General features: G+C 51.0%; 1 protein-coding gene across 3 annotated transcripts in view; it reads right to left on the bottom strand.

The window, feature by feature from the left end:
- The window catches only part of pus7 (pseudouridine synthase 7), a 74,825-nt gene that overhangs the window by 21,575 nt on the left and 38,941 nt on the right, over positions 1–14,309 (bottom strand). For all 3 annotated transcript variants that reach the window (XM_068059286.1, XM_068059288.1, XM_068059287.1), the window contains exons 7-9: positions 11,570–11,647; positions 10,630–10,758; positions 3,558–3,683 (exon numbers count right to left, since the gene is read on the bottom strand). In XM_068059286.1, the coding sequence (XP_067915387.1) occupies positions 3,558–3,683; positions 10,630–10,758; positions 11,570–11,647 (333 nt within the window). The remainder of the gene's footprint in view (positions 1–3,557; positions 3,684–10,629; positions 10,759–11,569; positions 11,648–14,309) is intronic.

Here is a 14,309-nt window from a genome sequence, read left to right as displayed (position 1 = left end):
TCGTCATCTGCCAGAAAATAATTGCAAATGTAAGAGAAACAGAACATATTTTGAAGGAATGTATGTATTTTGGTGGAATTTAAACATTTAAATCAGTTTTCCCCCTTTTTCACAGTAATGAAGTATGCCTTAAGCACAATAGGATTAATAATAATGATTGATGCTACCATCAGTGCTTTCCTAATGTAATAGGAAGACGAATTCAAAAAACTGAAGCACACAAGGTCCTGAATTAACAAACACACTGCAGAGAAGCTGAACCCATTTACAACCCTGTGGAGTTACTATGGCCACATGGAAAATGAAAGGCTTTCATACATATAACCCATATAAAGTCACTGGTGGAAGCCAAATTTAATCAATTGTATTTTGTACCAATCATTATCACCATCCTATCTGATTTCTTCAGAACTAACACAGTTGAGACACTTGGGCTATCCGCAGGATAGGGACATGAAGAGAACGAGAAATGCATTTAATAATGTCTGAAGAGACCCACATAGAATTCAGCCAGCTTACTTCAGTGGTCCCCACAAAATAATTGAGTTGTTAATTAGATGCATAAATGATTTAAATGATTTAAAATGAATTGATTGTTTTAAAGTGACTTTTGCAGAAACCAAATATTGATAATAGAAAAAAATCCTTTAAAAATGTTGGTGAACATTCAAGTATTCAGGCAAATTCTGAGGTCACAATTGGAGCTTGCAAATGGTCCAAAAGTCTCAATTTGTATCAGGCACAGAAGCTCCTAGAATCCTGTGTTTTCTTTGCAGCAAAATGCAGGAATGTTGACTCAAAAATTTCTGTGGCAGGCCAACAAACGGTGCTCGCCGTTAGTCAAATGTTGATATTTTGTGCTTCAAGTTGTGATATGGAAGTGCGATATGGAAGCAGTGCCCTCTACAGGGCATATGGGATCGAGTGAAAAGGGCAAGCAACTGTGTTTCTTCGTAACCAATCAGATGGAAGTTTGTGAAATGTACAGCATAAGGGCTGAACAAGGAACTGTAAGTTAGAGTGGTGAATTCAATGTTAAATCAGGTGTAGAAAGAGGAAGACAAAGACTGGATTGAGAGACACACACACACACACACACAAAGTAAAAAGGAATTTAAATTTAAAACAATCTCCAACAATGATTAAAGCCTGAAGGGACAAGACGCCACACTTGGTATATTTAATTTTCAGTGCCAGGGAAGTTGTTTGGCAGTAATTAACACTTAGTTAATTGTTAATAGGGTACTTGGACTGAAATGACAGTCAAGTCCTACCTTTCTGTGGCAAGTTAGTACCTATTGTGCAAGTACAGGAAGTTCACGCCACTCAGTGCATTTGAATGGGAAATGAGGCACGCATCTGCCTTCTCCTGAGATTGCTTTGGCATCAGCACAAATATAAGCAAGTGCGATAAGCCTTGCCATTATTTTGACAGCACTTTTGGGGTAATGTTATTTATCATATATTGATCAAAGTTTTGGCTGAAGTTGGATCACAGTGTAGAAAGGCACAAATTCCAGAACGAACAACATTTTTCCCATTGATGTTAGCACTCTGTCTTGCACAGATAATGACAAGAGATTGGCAGCCTTTTGTCAGGACTGGTCAAAGAAGTGGAATAGTAGTATGGCTTGTAAAATGCCCCAAGATCAACTGTGTCATTCTGGAAGGGAAGCAGAAGAGGGGGTGAAGAGAAGATAGAGGATGAGAAGGGAGGAATAGATAGATAGATAAGGGAAGATTATAATGGGGATATGCTTGTCAGGTTTTAGGTTCCGGGGCAGCTTTCAAAACGTGAAGTCATTGGACTGAGCCTACTGGTGAACAAGTGGCTCACTAGGAGAACAGGATTATAGAATGACAAGGCAGCATTAGTACAATGAGATCACAGATTTTGTCACCACGATCAGAGACAGACAATTTTTGGAAGTCTGAGGTGTCAGGCAGCCACATGGCCTGGTTTTGGTTGAGCAGAGGTGAAACACAGCCAAGGCCATTAAAGAACAGGAGGGCCGTGAATCAATGGATTGATAAGGTCTGGCAGGAAGTCAGTCCCATTAACAACTGGCTTCAATTGAAGCGACTGGACCAACCATTGTGTGCATGGTATGAGACAGGAAGTATTAACAAAGAGAGGTGGCTTGGAAAACAGGATATGGGGCAAAGGGCATTTTTAAGAGAAAAATCGAACCTACAGAAAGGAGGCATTGAATTTTCTTTCTAATTTTACTTCTTAATTTACTTTTCCTTTACCAACATGAGCTTTCAAAATTTAGGCTGTACAATGCAATACTCAGTGAGCAATGAGTTTGGAAAACAGCAGTTTTGTTTTCTAAGCCCTCATCGTACTTTGACCAATACATAATAAGTGCAGTGAATTTCTGGAAACTAAAGTGCAGGCTTCCCAGAACAGAATTCAATGTTGGTAAACTGGCATTGAAGATTGTGTTAGATAGATAGAAACAATAAAAACCCTTGTTTGAATTGGGATGTTTGCTTTTCCAATATATGATTTATTTGAAATACATCTAACATTTCAGGATAAAACTCACTTGCATGCAAAGGGTAACAATTTGTTGGCATCAACATCACGACTTAATATAAAATGAAGATAGTGATGTTAATATTTCAGGTTGCTTGGCTTAATCTTTATCGATAACAAGTCAAAGGTTCATGACCTAAATCTAATAATATATTGCTGCAATATTATACATTTTTCAGTGAAAACAAGACTGGTACAAATGTTTTACAAATGTGAAAGACTTACTTTTGTTCATTAAAATTTTAGTTTTTAAACACAAAGAAAGATTCAGGATCAGACTTGGCTTAGTGGTAGCATTCTCACCTGAGTCAGAAAATCATGAGGTCAAGCACTTCACCAGAGATTTGAGCACAGTCTAGCCTGATTCTTTCCTTCAATACTGCAGTGAAGTGAGTGCTCATTATCAGAAGTGCCTTTTTGCAATTAGGCCCCATCTACTTACTCAGTTGGACACAAAAAGATCTGGAAAAAACCATTCCCCGTGTCCTGGGCAACTTTTTATCCCTCAACGATTACCACGAAGATAAAATATCAAGTCATTTATTTCACACTACTTTGTGAGACCTTGCTGAACACAAATTGGCTGTCACTTTCACCAACAACTCTGGCTTCAACTCAAATGTACTTTCTTGGCTATGAAGCATTTTAGATGTCCTGAGGACATAGAATTGCTATATTAATGTAAGCTCTTTTTGTATTCTTTTATTCTTGGTCATTTTGAGGTAAATTAGCTTCAGTTGTCAAAAATGTGTTCACTTAAAGCATTTGTCAGGGGTTCAGCATCTGGGCTTGGTGCGTTTGTTTCATGTGAATTATTTTTATTTTCAATTGGACCTGTGAAAGTACCACCTGAAATGTGACACTCTCTCTCTCTCCTCTCCTGCCACCGCTCTTCAGATAAATAACTTTACCAGTCCTGAAGCAGCTATCCTTGATTAGCCTCTGCTATTTTTCATAGCAGTGTGCTATACTGCCCAGTTTCTACAGTAATTAGGAAAATGAAGGTATAACTTACTTTCCTACTTGGTAAGTAGGAACTGCTGTTGTTCCAAATCTCTGCATTCCATAGTAGTTAATAAATCCAATGTCCCTGAGTGAAGTCATCGCTTGCTCCACCTGTTCATTTGATCCAGTGATATTCCTAATAAATTGCAAATAAAATCGGTATAACCAATAAAGTTGCCATGCCTAGTTACAAAGATTAATGGACAAGATCTAATTTTACGCAGAAAAGTTACATAATTCTAAAATCAAAACGTACCAGTTCTAAACAGATCCTAATGGTTCACTTTGCCCTTTTAGCTGTTTTTTTCACAACACACGACACTAAATCAGCTGTTTGTGCTGCCAAATAAACAAAGTCTAATGCTGAATGTGTCTCTCCAACCCCTCACTAATAAAGTTCAATTTTCAGGCTTATGAGATGTCTTTTTAAATATGCAAGTGTGGGACAAGCAACTATTCCTACAGGCAAACCTAGGACAATGCAACATTTTATATTTCCAGTTAAGACAGACTCCCAATGTGACCGTTTTGTTTCTTGTCCCAAGGGAAGTAGTATTTATTAGCTACAAGTCAAAATAAGCTAATGAGGTTTTAGCTAAACAATGTCTATCAAATGCAGTCCAAATACATGGATAGCTTTTATTAAAAAAATAATTTGCATGTTAAAAATTGCCAATATCCATACATTCTACTAATAATCTATTACAAGGGAGAAAATGTGAGCCATTTTTAAGAGATACTTTCCACAGAGTATAGAACAAATACGTACCACTAGGATGGGATAGGTCAAACAAAAGGGGAAAAGTAAATCAAATATAATGCACCGTGGATGGGTTAATGAGTGTCAAATAACATTTAATGTGGATAAATGTAATATGACTAAGGAAGGGAAATAAAAAGTGAGAATATGAAGTGAATGGTACTAGACTACAGGACAGAATACAGGAGAAGGGTAATGATGATTGCTCACTTAAACTAATAATGCAATGTGGAGCAGTAGTAAGGAAAGCTAAACAGATAGAGCAAAATTCCAGAAGCTGATAATGAGCCTGTACAAGGCACTGGTATGGACACACCTGGAGTACAATTCCGACCACCATACTACACAGCAGGATATTCAGATCAAAGTTGGTACCGAAAAGGGAAGCTAAACTGATGTCTAGTTATAAGATAAGTAGTCGTTTGGTAGTACAGAACTTGAGTATTGCTGAAAACAGACATTTAGTTGAAGCTTTTCGTCTTGCACTCATCAGGACAATTTGCAAGTAAGTTAACTGCCAAGCTTTGTTTGAAATTTTTACCAGGCAGTTTGACTGTGATTGGTCAATATTTGCACATACTGGAAGCTACATATATTAATACGCAGGGCCCCGTTCTTTGCAGACAGAAAGAACATGTACACACATTGCTCCTGTTTCAGCTAAACAAATAAGTGACAGCCATTCGCTGGTTCATTCCTCACGGCTATGCCTTGACCAGAGTCAAGCTGCCTGGTTTAAATTTCAAACAAAGCTTGGCAGTTAACTGTCATTCACCATAAACTGGTGCATTCTCCATGGCAATGCCTCTACCAGAGTCCACTTGCCAACCAATCAACACTCTCTTCTCATAGTATAAATTTGTTGCTTCCCTTACATTGGTATTTTTCTGTGTCAGACAAAAAGCTTTGACAAAATGCCTCTGTTTTCAGCAGTACTCAAGTTCTGTACTACCAAATGACTAACTATAATTGTGCTAAGCAGGGTTCGCATGCACTTCCCTGGCAGGGAAGAAGTCTTGATATACTACCAGGGCCGACTGTAAGTGCTTAACGCAAAGATTTTTGTCGACATTGGTGGATCGAGGGTGGCGGCAAGAACTGACTTTGAGCTATGGCTGCTGCTAGTGTCCTGGCTCCAGGCCAAGGGGTGTGCAATACTGTCAGGGTGACAGTGAAGACCTCAGCCCAAGGAGCCCCTGTGGACCACACCTTCTTTGTAAAGCGCGTCCTGTTGCAGTGCTGTGGGTTTGATGCCACTGACATCTTCTGCCTGCAGGATTTCCCCAGCTCTGGATACTTGTATATGACATTTAAAAATGTCATGGGATGCATTAAACTCCTGAACATCTTCAAGGAGAAAGGAAGCCAGGCGCCGTTGTCAATCCTCACTGCGCAGCCTTGGTTTACTCCGCCAACGCAACAAAACCAGGTGGTGACCATTCAGATGTACAACCCCCATATCTCTGTGGTGGATGGGCCTACCTTCCTCAGCAGGTACGTTGAGGTGGCTGGAAACAGCACAGAGGTCAAGGATACTTTTGGCATCTGGACAAGCAAAAGGCAGGTCAGGGTAACCATGAAGGTGGATGCCAATGGAGCCATCCTCCACCCTCCTTCCAGCTTTGCCCTAGGCGGAAGTCGAGGTTACTTAGTGTATGCGGGATAGCCCAAAGTATGTCGCACCTGTGGCAAAACTGGTCACCTGGCCGTTGACTGCAATGCAACATTTTGCCAGAACTGCAAGCAGAAAGGACATTTGAGAAAGGACTGAAAAGAAAGCAAGTGCTGCAACCTGTCTCTACAAGGCCTGCCCAAAATGCTCTGCCACTTATGCACAGGCCATAAAGGCAGGAGCAACAACCAGGCCTGCTGCAAAAGAGATTGCCCCCCCCACACCCCACCAAGACCTCTGGTGCATAAGATAATGGGAAAGAGGGCATGGCATCCAAACAAAATATGTGGACACTTCAGAAATTGGCCAAACCCCTCTGCCTCCTCCAGAGAAAGCAGATTCAATGGAAGAGGAGGCAGCACTAGAAGGAGAGTGGCAAATTGTTACAAGGAAGAAGGCAGAAAAGAAAGGAAAGGCCACGCTGCGAAGTAGCGGCTGATGCCTCGGATGAGAAAGGGCAGGACGGCTGGCATCAAAAAAAGCGGCAAAACACCAAGAAAGTAGAGGAGACAAATGGCCCCGAGCTGAGAGACACTGGAAGCAGTGAAGGGCCCAGGGAACACCTGCTTCGGGATGCCAGAAGTAGCAAAGCAACCAGCAACCCCCAGCTCCAGGAAAATGGGAGCAGCAATATAACCAGTGACCCCCAGCCCTGGGAAGCAGCAACATAACCAATGCCTCCCAGCTCCGGGAATCTGACAGCAGTGATGCAACCAGCACCCCCCAGATCTGGAAAACCAGGTGCAGCAATAGCCTCGATGAGGAGCAAAATGAAACTAAAACTCCACCTCAGCACCAGGAAACCTTTCCTGAGTTCATGACCTGCCCGTCATCACCCAAACCGTACAACGCTCCTGTTGCAGAGCAGGACACTTTTCTCAGCCCAAGGACTGTGGAACAGTTTAAACACCCCACAGGTATGTAGGAGCACACCCAGGAGCTGAAACTTGCATAAACTTTTGGATATATAATCTAAAATCTTTAAAATGGGTTTAGAAATTGCCTCTATTAACGGGCATAGTGTTAAGGCCAGTACGCAATGTGTTTCGACCTTGGGTCACCTGGCCAATGTCAAGGCTGACCCTATTATTTTTGCAGGAGTGTGCGATGCTGCACCTCAGCACTTACAGGCAACGGTCGCGATGGTGATCCCATGGGCCATCGATCTGGTCAGGGGGAAATGATTCAAGTTCCTCTGGGATGGGTATTCTGCTGCAAGGAGGCAACTTCACCATCTCTGAAGTCAAGGGGGTGGTGGGCAGTCGCCTCCTCATAGCAGATGTAACGTACAACAACGCTCCGCTCCGGTTAATCAACGTGTACGCCCCGGTCCAATACAGCAAACGGCTGACCATCCTTCAGCAGTTCCCACTGCGGCTGGCAACGTCTAGGTCGGTCATTCTAGGTGGTTATTTCAATTGCATCATCAATGCAGCTGGATGATCCGGCAGTGACGACTGCAAACTCGACGCTGTGTCCAGATTCCTAATGGAAACAGTAAAAGATGCCAAGTTGCACGATGTCTTCAGCAATCCTACAGACGGAGCGCAGCGTAGATACACCTGGTCAAGACCGGACGGGTCTGCCCATTCCAGGACTGACTTCCTGTTTGTGTCCCATGCTTTCACTATTAGATCCACCGACATCAAGTTCTTCTCTGACCACTGCCTCCTATGGCCGACTGTCATTTACAGGATGACCAGGGAGTTGGCAGGGGGACGAGGGAGCTGGAGGAGGATCTGCAAGAGGTCGAGAGCCAACAGGCCTCGCTCCTTGCCATGGAGGCCTCCAAGATCATCTTCCGGTCCAGAGTCCACTCCGTTGAGCAGGATGAGAAGTACTTGTGTTTTTTCTTCCAAAAGGTAGAGAGAGAGAGCTCTGTGATCAGCAGCCTGAAGGAACAGGAATGCTCGGTAGCAACATCGCTGTCCAACATACTAAGGATCAGCAAATCCTTTTATGCTGGGCTGTATGACGTGAAGCCCACAGACAGCACGGCCTCCCAATCCGTCCTGTCATCTATCACAGAGGTCTTAGATGACAGTACATGGGACAGTCTGGACAAACCGCTAGCTCTGGACGAGCTGACGAAGGCCGTCAGGTCCTTCGAGACGAGTAAAACTCGCGTAAGTGACAGCTTGCCGGTTGAACTGTATTCGACTCTGTGGGACTGGACCGGCTCAGGCCTGCTGGAAGGGTACGAGAGTATGCAGAATGTCAGAATCCATGAGAAAAGGCATCATCACCCTCATCTACAAGCAGAAGGGGAAGAGGGTGGAACTTGGAGATTGGCAGCCCATCTCACTGCTTAATGTAGACGACACGCTTCTGTCCAAAGTCATCGCCAGTCGGGTCAAGTCTGCTCTGGAGTTGGTGATTCATCCCAATCAGACCTGTACCGTACCCAGCAGGAGGATCTCGGACAGCCTTGAGGAGGTGGTGGCATAGTGGTAATGTCACTTGACTAGTAATCAGAGCCCAGGCTAATGCTCTGAGGACATGGGTTTGAATCCCACCACGGCAGATGGTGAAATTTGAATTCAATTAATAAATCTGGAATTAAAAAGCTAGTCTAGTGGTGGTCATGAAACCATTGTCGACTGTTGTAAAAACCCACCTGGTTCACTAATGTCCTTTAGGGAAGGAAATCTGCCGTCCTTACCTAGTCTGGTCTACATGTGACTCCAGACACCATAGCAACGTGGTTAACTCTTAACTGCCCTCTGAAATGTTGAGGGCAATTAGGGATGGGCAATAAATGCTAGCCTAGCCAGCAACGCCTGCATCCCACAAACGAATAAAAAAAAAATGCCTCGCGCTACTCAGGGATACGATTGCCTATGTGCAGGACCTTTTGGTGAGTCCATTAGGAAGGATGCGGGTGCAAGAGGGGTGACAATCCCAGGCAGTGGAGGCACTCAGGTCAAAGCCACCCTGTACATGGACCATGTCGACATCATATGCTCGGATCCGCTGTCCGTTGACAGGCTGATGAGCACCTGCGACCAGTTTGAACTGGCCTCAGGAGCCAAAGTAAATCGCGACAAGAGCAAGGCCATGTTCTTTGGGAACTGGGCTGACAGATCCTTTGTTCCCTTCACCATCAGGTCAGACTACCTGAAGGTGCTAGGGATATGGTTTGGAAGGGCCAGGGCGTGCCAAAAACTAGAAGCAGCGTATAGGTGTAACATAAACTGAGCATGTGGGACAGCGTTCTCTCTCCATTGTGGGTAAGAACCTGGTCATCAGGTGCAAGGCACTCAGGTTGTTACTGTACCTGGCGCAGGTCTGGCCCATACCCAATTCCTGCGCCGTGGCGGTCACCTGAGTCATCTTATGCTTTATTTGGAGATCAAAAATGGACTGTGTCCGCAGGGACGCAATGTTCAAACCTCTGGATAAAGGGCAGGGAGAAAACATACCCAATGCCGCCCTCATTCTGATGGCCACTTTTGTGTGTGGCTGCATCAAGCCATGCATAGGACCCCAGTACGCAAAAACCAAGTGTCACTATGTGCTGAGGTTCTATCTGTCCCCGGTGTTGCAAAGGATGGGTCTGGCCACATTGCCGTGGATGCTCTATTCAGTTGGACCGTGCCGTACCACCTATCCTTCGTGGAAAAGTTTGTGTAGAGAAAGCACTTTTGACCACAAGTCCATCAGGCAGTGGTCTGCACAGAATGTCCTCAAGGCCCTACGGTAAAAGGAGATGGTGGATCCTGTTGAATGGTTCCCCAAGCAGACTGTCAAAGGCATTTGGTAGAATGCCTCATCACCTGAACTTTCAAGCAAGCACCAAGACATAGCTTGGCTGGTGGTGAGACGGGCCCTCCCAGTCAGATCCGTCCTGCTTGCCTGGAATCTCACCACCTCCACACATTGCCCTTGAGGTGGCTATAGTGGGGAAGAGAACGTCGCCCACCTCCTTCTGGAATGTGCCTTTGCAAAGCAGGTCTGGAAAGAGATGCAGTGGTTTTTGTCGAAGTTCATCCTGAGCAGCTCTGTGACACATGACTCTGTGCTCTATGGGCGGTTCCCAGGGACGCACACAGAGATAAACATCAACTGCTGCTGGAGGACCATCAATTCAGTGAAGGACGCCATTTGGTCTGCCTGAAACCTGCTGGTCTTCCAGAGCAAAGAGTTGTCCACGACCGAGTGCTGCAGACTTGCACATTCCAAGGTCCAGGACTACGTGCTGAGGGACGCGCTAAAGCTTGGGTCAGCTGCTGCAAAGGCTCAATAGGGAAATGCCAATGTGTAAGGACCTCCCGCCATAATATACGGAGAGTCTGGATCCTGTGTAAAACCCCTCGGGTTGTATGCACCAAAATGTTTTTGCTACGTAATGCCAATGTACATTGCATATAAAATGGAGTGGCAAGAGTGTGAGGCACCTTATGTTTCTGTATCGAAGAAATCTGATCTCCATTGTACTTCCCGAAATGTGAAATTTGAACTGTTTTGTAATGTATTTTTTGCAAATTTTTATGAATAAAGTATATTTTTGGGAAAAAATTTTTTCCTGCTCAACATTTGAAACGGGAAGGACTTCCATGAAATATAGTTCATTTCTTCTAGAATCCAACAAACACTGATTTAGCATTACAGTTGTATTAGATTTTGCTTATATTTCTTAAATAACCTTACCTCAGAACAACTGTAAAATGATTTCCTTGCAATTCGCCCAACTTCAGAGGATACTTTTTATAACTGAAATTCCCTAGCTTGAAGTTCATTAAACATTTGTTCAGATGAGAAAGCCTCTGTGCTGTGATTCTGCAAGAAATTCAAGTATACTGCATCAGTATGACATGGGAAATTAGATCATTCTCGTCAGTCCACACAGATTCCTTCCAAAACACATGGTCGGGATATAAAGCTTGAGATTCCCATATGACTTGAAATGATATTAATACTGAAAACATACAAAGGTCACAAATGCGGACCTGAACTAACATTTAAAATGGACAAACATTCACGAGGTAGAATTCACATATTTTCAACTGGACCCCTGAATGAAAAACTCTGCTCCCTTGACTGGTGACCTACCAATATATCTTGAAATGTATAATGCAAGCTGTTTAATACTGTTTTAGGTACTGTTAACGCCTTTTTAATCAATGGATGTGGTACTCCGTTTCGGTGAAGATACCCTCCCCCTCCACCCTTTTAATAGGATTAAAACTTCACTGGAGAAGGCAGAAAAATGGTTCAATGCATAGAGAGTAACGGCAATTCAAAGAGTCATACATTAAATGTCTTAAAAGGCGTCAATCTAATTCAACTGCAATGCCTGAAAGAAAGTATAACCATATCATGGAGGAACCCCCAAACAAATACATAACCAATGTCGTTGGACTGGTCTACTGCTTGTACATTCTACTTGAAAGCATGGTTTCTGCCAAATCAAAGTAGTGTTCACCATCTGGGGTCTGTAGCTTTTTGACTCTACTGCCTGCATGAACCCAGAAAAGGTGAAGAATGTGGAGGAAAAAAATCAAGGTGACTGGAAAGATTTTGCTAAAACAGTTCAGTAACTACACACTACTTGACTGGCACTACACACTACTTGACTGGCAATACTTACTTTACGACTGCAATTTCTTGTACTGTTATAGCCCTTTTATCTTTGGTACCCATGTAAGAAAATATATTTGGTTTGACTCTGCACAAACATTAAAGAGAAAGATACTTTTAAGATAGTGAAGCACAAATACTTAAAAGGTTGCAGTATTTTGTAAAAAAAATTCAGCTTTGTAAATGTATAACTCTGGATTGAAATAGACATGGATCTATTGAAAATGTCTCCATATTTCCAGGCAAAGAAGGATGTTTGTAACCCAGACTTGCTTCAAACTAATAGTTCAGGCTTGAGACAGAGCCGCGGTGAGAGAGAGCGAGGGCGCGCGCGGCGAGAGAGAGAGCGAGGGCGCGCGTGCGCGGCGAGAGAAAGAGAGAGAGAGAGAGAGCGCGCGCGCGCGGCGTGAGAGAGAGAGAGCGAGGGCGCGCGCGCGCGGCGAGAGCGAGAGAGAGCGAGGGCGCGCGCGCGCGGCGAGAGCGAGAGAGAGCGAGGGCGCGCGCGCGCGGCGAGAGCGAGAGAGAGCGAGGGCGCGCGCGGCGAGCGGGCGAGGGCGCGGGGGGGGCGGGCGAGGGCGCGGGGGGGCGGGCGAGGGCGCGGGGGGGCGGGCGCTGGGGCGGGGGGGCGGGCGCTGGGGCGGGGGGGCGGGCGCTGGGGGCGGGGGGGCGGGCGCTGGGGGCGGGGGGGCGGGCGCTGGGGGAGCGGGCGCTGGGGGAGCGGGCGCTGGGGGAGCAGGCGCTGGGGGAGCGGGCGCTGGGGGAGCGGGCGCTGGGGGAGCGGGCGCTGGGGGAGCGGGCGCTGGGGGAGCGGGCGCTGGGGGAGCGGGCGCTGGGGGAGCGGGCGCTGGGGGAGCGGGCGGGGGGAGGGGGGGGGGCGGGGGGCGGGGGGGCGGGCGTGGGGGGGGGGGCGGGGGGGGGGCGTGGGGGGGGGGGCGGGCGGGGGGGCGGGGGGAGCGGGGGGGGCGGGCGGGGGGGCGGGGGGAGCGGGGGGAGCGGGCGGGGGGGCGGGGGGAGCGGGGGGAGCGGGCGGGGGGGGGCGGGGGGAGCGGGCGCTGGGGCGGGGGGAGCGGGCGCTGGGGCGGGGGGAGCGGGCGCTGGGGCGGGGGGAGCGGGCGCTGGGGCGGGGGGAGCGGGCGCTGGGGCGGGGGGAGCGGGCGCTGGGGCGGGGGGAGCGGGCGCTGGGGCGGGGGGAGCGGGCGCTGGGGCGGGGGGAGCGGGCGGGGGGAGCGGGCGAGAGGGCGGGGGGGGCGGGCGAGAGGGCGAGGGGGCGGGGGAGCGGGCGAGAGGGCGAGGGGGCGGGGGGAGCGGGCGAGAGGGCGAGGGGGCGGGGGGAGCGGTCGAGAGGGCGAGGGGGCGGGGGGAGCGGGCGAGAGGGCGAGGGGGCGGGGGGAGCGGGCGAGAGGGCGAGGGGGCGGGGGGAGCGGGCGAGAGGGCGAGGGGGAGCGGGCGAGAGGGCGAGCGGGCGAGGGCGCGGGGGGGGCGGGCGAGGGCGCGGGGGGGCGGGCGAGGGCGCGGGGGGGCGGGCGAGGGCGCGGGGGGGCGGGCGCTGGGGCGGGGGGGCGGGCGCTGGGGGCGGGGGGGCGGGCGCTGGGGGAGCGGGCGCTGGGGGAGCGGGCGCTGGGGGAGCGGGCGCTGGGGGAGCGGGCGCTGGGGGAGCGGGCGCTGGGGGAGCGGGCGCTGGGGGAGCGGGCGGGGGGAGGGGGGGGGGGCGGGGGGCGGGGGGGCGGGGGGGCGGGGGGGGGGCGTGGGGGGGGGGGCGGGCGGGGGGGGCGTGGGGGGGGGGCGGGCGGGGGGGCGGGGGGAGCGGGGGGGGCGGGCGGGGGGGCGGGGGGAGCGGGGGGAGCGGGCGGGGGGGCGGGGGGAGCGGGGGGAGCGGGCGGGGGGGGGCGGGGGGAGCGGGCGCTGGGGCGGGGGGAGCGGGCGCTGGGGCGGGGGGAGCGGGCGCTGGGGCGGGGGGAGCGGGCGCTGGGGCGGGGGGAGCGGGCGCTGGGGCGGGGGGAGCGGGCGCTGGGGCGGGGGGAGCGGGCGGGGGGAGCGGGCGAGAGGGCGGGGGGGGCGGGCGAGAGGGCGAGGGGGCGGGGGAGCGGGCGAGAGGGCGAGGGGGCGGGGGGAGCGGGCGAGAGGGCGAGGGGGCGGGGGGAGCGGTCGAGAGGGCGAGGGGGCGGGGGGAGCGGGCGAGAGGGCGAGGGGGCGGGGGGAGCGGGCGAGAGGGCGAGGGGGCGGGGGGAGCGGGCGAGAGGGCGAGGGGGAGCGGGCGAGAGGGCGAGAGGGCGAGGGGGCGGGGGGAGCGGGCGAGAGGGCGAGGGGGGCGGGCGAGAGGGCGAGGGGGGCGGGCGAGAGGGGCGGGGGGAGCGGGCGAGGGGGCGAGGGGGCGGGGGGAGCGGGCGAGAGGGCGAGGGGGCGGGGGGAGCGGGCGAGAGGGCGAGGGGGCGGGGGGAGCGGGCGAGAGGGCGAGGGGGCGGGGGGAGCGGGCGAGAGGGCGAGGGGGCGGGGGGAGCGGGCGAGGGGGCGAGGGGGCGGGGAGAGCGGGCGAGAGGGCGGGGGGAGCGGGCGAGGGGGCGGGGGGAGCGGGCGAGGGGGCGAGGGGGCGGGGGGAGCGGGCGAGGGGGCGAGGGGGCGGGGGGAGCGGGCGAGGGGGCGAGGGGGCGGGGGGAGCGGGCGAGGGGGCGGGGGGAGCGGGCGGGGGGGCGGGGGGAGCGGGCGAGGGGGCGGGGGGAGCGGGCGAGGGGGCGGGGGGAGCGGGCGAGAGG

Source organism: Heterodontus francisci, chromosome 27 (genome assembly GCF_036365525.1).
Source record: "Heterodontus francisci isolate sHetFra1 chromosome 27, sHetFra1.hap1, whole genome shotgun sequence".
Taxonomy (NCBI): Eukaryota; Metazoa; Chordata; class Chondrichthyes; order Heterodontiformes; family Heterodontidae; genus Heterodontus; species Heterodontus francisci.
Note: the sequence above shows the minus strand (reverse complement) of the source record. Positions and strands in the feature narration are given on the sequence as shown.